This window comes from Equus caballus, chromosome 3 (assembly GCF_041296265.1).
Source record: "Equus caballus isolate H_3958 breed thoroughbred chromosome 3, TB-T2T, whole genome shotgun sequence".
Taxonomy (NCBI): Eukaryota; Metazoa; Chordata; class Mammalia; order Perissodactyla; family Equidae; genus Equus; species Equus caballus.
Window position 1 is genome coordinate 91883094 of NC_091686.1, and position 6707 is coordinate 91889800.

The following is a 6707-nucleotide window of genomic DNA, read 5'->3' on the forward strand; positions in this document are numbered from 1 at the left end:
CCTGGAGCTTGGGCATTTAAAGAGCAAGGATTTCGCTCACTACAGTCAGCAAACTTAAAGGGCAAACAGATAGTAGCCCTCTTTTCGAAGGCCCGGGTGTGTGGGGGATTGTGGGCACCTGAAAATGTGGAGGCGAAAAAAGAGGAAGAGCACCCAAGAGGGAGGGAAGAGGAGACACATTTGGGGACCCTTCATGCTCGCTTGCGAGTGACGGCGTAATTAAAACGAACAACCGCACAGAACCTCCAAACCAACAAAATGCAAACCTCGCGCTAATGCAGAAAGACACAGAGCTGAGCGCAAAGAAGCCATCGGTTGAGAACCCAGATGTTTTACATTCAAGAGCTTTACTCAGATGTTCTTTTGCTTTTTAAGCGGCTGTGTAAGCTGAGTCTCTAGAAAAGCACATTAAGCCGCGACAAGAAATGCAATTTATAAGATGCTCTTTTTTTCTACCCCCTCCACCAGGTGTATTTTAAAGAAATCCGCTTATCGTTCACATAAACCCCCTTGGCCCACTTACTCCATGTTACAGGGCGCCTGAGTCTTGCCAATGTCCCAGTCCTTTATAACATTTCATGCACTTCGGGGGGTAGGCTTGTTGTTAAATTGAGCGTGTAACGCTCTTACAAAACAGGTTTTCTATGACATCAAGGTTTCTTCTCTCTAACCAAGGGAAAAAAAAGAGAGGACGAAGACGGGGGAAAACACACACACTATCTCAATTTATGCCTAAGGTATATGATCAGTTAAAAAGGCTTAAAAGCTCGGGGAAATTGGATCAGGGAGAATCGTCACCCAACTTTCATTATTTCCAAGTAGTGTGATTGAATTAAAGGGCAGGGAGCTGGTTAGAAGGGAGGATCAGGGGCTCAGTGCGTAATGGTGTGGTATTAAATTCTAATTAGAGATGCAGGAATCAATGATAGGGAGGTTGGACAGCTCAGTTCCCCAGTGCCAGCCCAATAGACGGATGAGTTATTGTCATGTAAAAAGCGCCAGCAATAAGACCAACCGCTTTGCTATTGTCCAAGTGGAAAGAGCCAAGTTTATTATGAGGACTATATGCTCTAGAGACCTCAGACAAGGCATCTCATAGGAGGCTTTTTCATAAAACTAGGCTCTGCTGGTAGTAAGGAGGCCAGTTTGGAGGCAGGCGTTGAGCTGTGCACATCTCCCCACTCCAGCCACCTTCTCCATACCCATCTTTTATTTCATTTTTCCACTTGGCTGAGCCATCCAGAGCCTTTTCAATGTATAAAATGGAATATTCTTACCTCAATTCCTCTGCCTACGAGTCCTGTATGGCTGGGATGGACACCTCGAGCCTGGCTTCAGCCTATGCTGACTTCAGTTCCTGCAGCCAGGCCAGTGGCTTCCAGTATAACCCGATAAGGACCACTTTTGGGGCCACGTCCGGCTGCCCGTCCCTCACGCCGGGATCCTGCAGCCTCGGCACCCTCAGGGACCACCAGAGCAGTCCGTACGCCGCAGGTAAGGACCTTCAGCTTTCTCAGCGGAGGAAGCCGCCTTTCCGCTCGTATATAGGAAGCCTTGATTGCATTTGAAAATGGAAATGTGTTTAGTATTTACCAAACGAAATTTGCTTACACAAATGAAAGAATTTATCACGTTAGAAGCGATTGCAGGGAGGGGTAATTCACTTACAGGGTTACACTATCCTAGTCACACCCGAACCGCCAACAAAATTATCTTAAGCTGCCAAAATGATAGGCATAATTTATTTACTTTGCGATGAGACGTAAAGCTTAGAAAATAATTAAATAACAAAGAGTAAAGCTCATTACTGGCAGTGTCTCTTTTTTTTTAAGAACAGACAGCAGCTCACACCTCTTCGGCTGGTCATTTTTATGATTATTTCTTTAATTTATTATTTTTTTGCAGCACTCTACCCCAACTTTTGGGCCGGGTCAACTTCGGAGAACTGAAAAGTTCCAACAGTAGGACTGTTTGCTAACTTCTTCCCTAGTTCCCTGATATTCCGACTGATGTTTTCGGACTTTCTTCCTCTTTGATTTTTTCCTTATCAAAGCATTTTCCAAAGTCCCGGCCCTCAGCGGTCTCCAACGCGCTATTTCAACCCACCCGAAGGCGCTGGTGCCTGGAGGGACCCCGCCAAAGCTCCAAGTTTGCGCCCCTGTTTCCGTGTATAACAAATGTGCTCGATTTTTCTCGGCAGCTCCTCTCCGCCACTCTCTCGCGCCGGTGTCGGTGGCTATTCCAGCGCCACCTGACCTTGGAGACCCCACAGTCCAGCTCCGCGGCCTGCGCGCTCCAGACCATTTTGCTCACTCTGTTCCCTCTGTTGTCCCCCAGTTCCTTACAAACTCTTCACCGACCACGGCGGCCTCAACGAGAAGCGCAAGCAGCGGCGCATCCGCACCACTTTCACCAGTGCGCAGCTCAAAGAGTTGGAGAGGGTCTTCGCGGAGACGCACTACCCTGACATCTACACCCGGGAGGAGCTGGCCCTGAAGATCGACCTCACCGAGGCGCGAGTCCAGGTACGCGCGCCGGGAAACAGAGCGGCTTTGCCGCACCCGGTCTGACAGGGGTGGCATGGTGGGGAGCGAGTGGTGCTACTGAAGGTTTGAAATCCCAGGGCCTCTCTTGAGAGGGGCCTGGGGTCCAGGGCTGAACAGAGAGGCCAAGTTCGATGTGGCTGAGCGCGCTCTTGGGTATGCAGTCACAGCTACAGTGTTTTGCACACCAGCTAACCCTGCGGAGGCATTCCGGGGGGCCTTGGGACGTGAATGAGCGAGGCATTTCGGGGACAGGAAGTGCCCTGTGGGAGGAGTGCAGACTTTGCTCCCATGTTATAAGTATTTGTGGCCAAAAGCCTTTTAACTTGGAGCCATGGCGTACAAGTGCATTTCCCCGGGAACTATGACTTGCATCAGATTCGCAGAGGGACTTAACTCTGCGGTTTACTCTAAGGTGCGCTAAGGGACACAGGTGCGCTCACTAGCTGGCCGCGGCGCCTCTCCAGAGGAGCCCCCCAGTGGAGGGGCAGTGCGCATCATCGCACCCTTCCCCATGTTCAAAGGCCAAGATGGGCAGAGGCACCAAACCCGGAGACCCCGCCCTTCTTCTACCAGTTAGAGTTTAACTTTAGACCTGAGGCCTAGGGACGGTGGCTCAAAAAGTAGACTGAGCAAAGGCCCGCCAAAATAAGGGCTTCCATTTTAGGGCCTTTCTGGTACCTGAGGCCTTTTTTACCTCTCCTGCAAGCCTCCATTTCCCGGCATGCTCAGATCGCCCTAAGAAAGTTTCTCCGAAGATGCACCAGGAACAAAGTGGGCCAGACTTGGTGGGCTGGGGGTACACTTGGCGGGCCGGATGCGCGCGGGGGTACCGGCGGCGTGTGGAGTTTAAAATAAGCTGCAATGGGAACGTGGGTCGTCCTACTCCGCGCTCTTCTTTCGCCTGTCCTTCTTTCTGCCCCTGCTTCACCGCCTCTCCTTTCCTCTCCGGCCAGGTGTGGTTCCAGAACCGCCGCGCCAAGTTCCGCAAGCAGGAGCGCGCGGCAGCAGCGGCCGCGGCCGCGGCCAAGAACGGCTCTTCGGGAAAGAAGTCTGATTCCTCCCGGGACGACGAGAGCAAAGAGGCCAAGAGCACCGACCCGGACAGCACTGGGGGCCCGGGCCCCAACCCCAACCCTACTCCCAGCTGCGGGGCGAGTGGCGGCGGCGGCGGCGGGCCCAGCCCGGCAGGAGCCCCGGGGGCGGCGGGGCCCGGGGGCCCGGGCGGCGAACCCGGCAAGGGCGGCGCAGCGGCGGCGGCGGCGGCGGCGGCGGCGGCGGCGGCGGCGGCGGCTGCGGCGGCGGCTGGAGGCCTGGCTGCGGCCGGGGGCCCTGGACAAGGCTGGGCTCCCGGCCCCGGCCCCATCACCTCCATCCCGGATTCGCTCGGGGGCCCCTTCGCCAGCGTCTTATCTTCGCTCCAAAGACCCAACGGTGCCAAAGCCGCCTTAGTGAAGAGCAGTATGTTCTGATCTGGGATCCTGCAGCGGCGGCGGCGGCGGCGGCGGCGGCGACAGCGGGCGAGCCGGGCCGGGCGGGCGAGTGGGCGAGCGGGTAGGCCCAAGGCTATTGTCGTCGCTGCTGCCGTGGCTTTTTCATTGAAAGCCTAAAGTAATCGCGATAAGAATAAAGAGAAAATGGCGTCGCCCCCATTTCAACCCCACTCCTACCCCCATCCTAAACCCCGAAACAAAACAAACGCTTCCCTGGCTTCGCACCTGCCTCAGGGACACGCAGACGGGCCAGGGCTCCGCCTGCTGCCTGGGAGCAGCGCGGCCTGGACTCGGGGGCACTCTCAGGGGGCTGTGTCTGCGTGTGGGTGTATGTCTGTCTCGGGGAATGTATGTCTGTGGCCCGAACAGGTGACAGGGAGAGATGGGTTGGGGGCACAACCAACTCAGTGACTTGCTTAGAAAATGAGAAAAACAAAAAAATCCCCCAAAATTAAAGAAAAAAAATTAGTAAGGCTGTAACAATTAAAAAATAAAAAAAAAAAACCCTAAAAGGTTTTTAAATGCAAAAAAAAAAAAAAAAAAAGGGAAGAAGAGGGGGAAAGGGGAGGCAGCACTTGGCACTGTCTGAGGGCTCTATCTTGTGAACCCCTAAATTGGCGCCCTCCTGACAGCACAGATTCCCTTGGGGCTTCTCCTCTGGGGAGAGTAGGGGAGCTTTCCAGCCCCCCTTCCTCTAGTGCCCTTGGGTTCGGGCCTCTGCGGCGACGATTCCTGCAGACTGTCCCCGCGGCCAAGGTGACTTCGTCGCGCCCGCTTGCCTGTCCCACCTCGCCGAACGCCATTCGCGCATCCGAACCCCACACGGTTGCACCTCCCAACCCCGAATCTTTGCAGCCACTCGGCCCGGAAAGATGCCCTATACGTGAGATGCCTTTTCATCCGCAAACTCTGCAAACTGTCTCTCATATTTCGCAACTCTTCCCTTTTTTTTCTCTCCCGCCACCCCCACCGGCATTTTCTTCTTCCACCAGCTTTTACTGAACTTTTTGGCACTGCTTTGGGTTGGAGTCAGTTGCAGTCCACGCGACTGGCTGCAGAGAAATCTACTGAGCAAGGGAAAGGCGCGCACACACAAGTTTGCAAAAGTATCTCGGTTTGCATTTCTGTTGACCCGAAATGGACTCACATCCTTGAATGGTGGATGGACTGTATAGATGATTCCATTCTTCGCGCAGTTTAGACATATCTGTTGGGATTTGGTTTTTTGGTTTTTGTTTTAAAAGGCACAAACTATAGATATTAGTTGAATGTTGAGGCTTTAACTTTTTTGGTGTCTTTCTACAACTGTGTTCTGTGACTCAATTGTATCGTGTTAATATCAGTACAGACCGTCTCCTCTACGTGACCGTATAATGTTTTTCTCTTCTTGTAGTCTCTATGGCGTGTCTTTATGGAGTAATAAGGTTCTCACGGGTTCAATTCCTTTGTGTTTAGAGAGACCACGGTTCAAACAATGGTATATATTTTTGTTATCAGGTGCATGTCTGTCTGATTTCTTTTTTTCTTCTTGTTGGACTATGTTTGTGAACATAAGCGTCATAAGTTATGTTTCAGATTTTCGAATTTATTTATATGTGTTATGATGAATGCTTCTATTTAAAAGGGAAATATTTCTACATGTGCATATAGTTTTCCAAGAGTGTACCATTAACTTGATTGTTGATAATAAAAACAAAAAGCAAGTCTAGTAATTAAACTCTTCTGACTTTTCCTTGATTCATTTTGCTTTGGTTTGGGGTTTTTTCTTCATTTAATTTTTAAAATGATAAGAGAGGACAGAAGAAATTGTACAAAACATCTAGAAGCCACTGAGACTCTGGAAACGTAGGCAGGTTGGGGAATCTAAATTCATGCACCCAAATCCAGCTAATATAAAATTTAGTACTTGGAGTAGCAGGCAGGATTCTGTTGGTCCATGCTTATTTGTCTCCCAATTGCCAAGCACAAAAGAACAGCAGGGCGTTGATTAAAAATGTTGGCATCAGTGCCTAGATTGCGGCCACATGCACTCCCGCGGTGGCAATGAAGGCAAGATTCTAATACTCGACTTTGAGAAGGACTCGAAAGTGTGGATTATGAGTGCAGGAGCCTTCAGGATGGGTGGCGTCCTGCAACGTCCTGGCAGTCCAGCCTCCTTAAGCCTCAAAGACTGCCGGCACCCAGTGACACCACAGGGGCTCTGTGAGGGCAGGTGGATCAGGAGAAACTGGCTGAGAGCAGCTCTGTAAAGCTGGCGTGTTTGGGGAAACATTGAGAACAATTGGAATTAGGGAGCGCTACCATGTACCAGGTTTTATTTCCATGCATTATCTCATCTACACCTCAAAATGGCATCATGACATCAGGAAACAGGTACAATTCCTATCTCCATTTTCTTTGAAACAGATGAGGAAGCTGAGGCAACAGAGAGATTAGACTCTTGCTCAAGGGTCCCCCATTATGGGACCAGCCTTTGAACCCAGGAAATCTGATTCTAGATCCTGCACATTAACTGCACCCGTGGTTCCCAAAGTATGGTCCCAGGACCAGCAGCATCAGCATCATCTGGGAACTTGTTAGATGAATTCCTAGACCCCATCCTAGATCTACTGAATCAGAAACTCTAGGAGTGGGACCCAACAATCTGTGTTTTCACAAGCCCTATGGAGGA

The 6707-nt window shown here is 51.2% G+C and overlaps 1 protein-coding gene across 1 annotated transcript; it reads left to right on the forward strand.

Annotated features, from left to right (window-relative positions):
* The first annotated feature begins 1020 nt into the window (after positions 1 to 1020).
* On the forward strand, positions 1021 to 5765 carry PHOX2B (paired like homeobox 2B). The gene is made up of 3 exons (XM_001917254.5): positions 1021 to 1494; positions 2338 to 2525; positions 3500 to 5765. The coding sequence occupies exons 1-3, from the start codon at positions 1254 to 1256 to the stop codon at positions 4013 to 4015; spliced, it is 945 nt and encodes a 314-aa protein (XP_001917289.3). The 5' UTR covers positions 1021 to 1253; the 3' UTR covers positions 4016 to 5765.
* Positions 5766 to 6707: the final 942 nt, after the last annotated feature.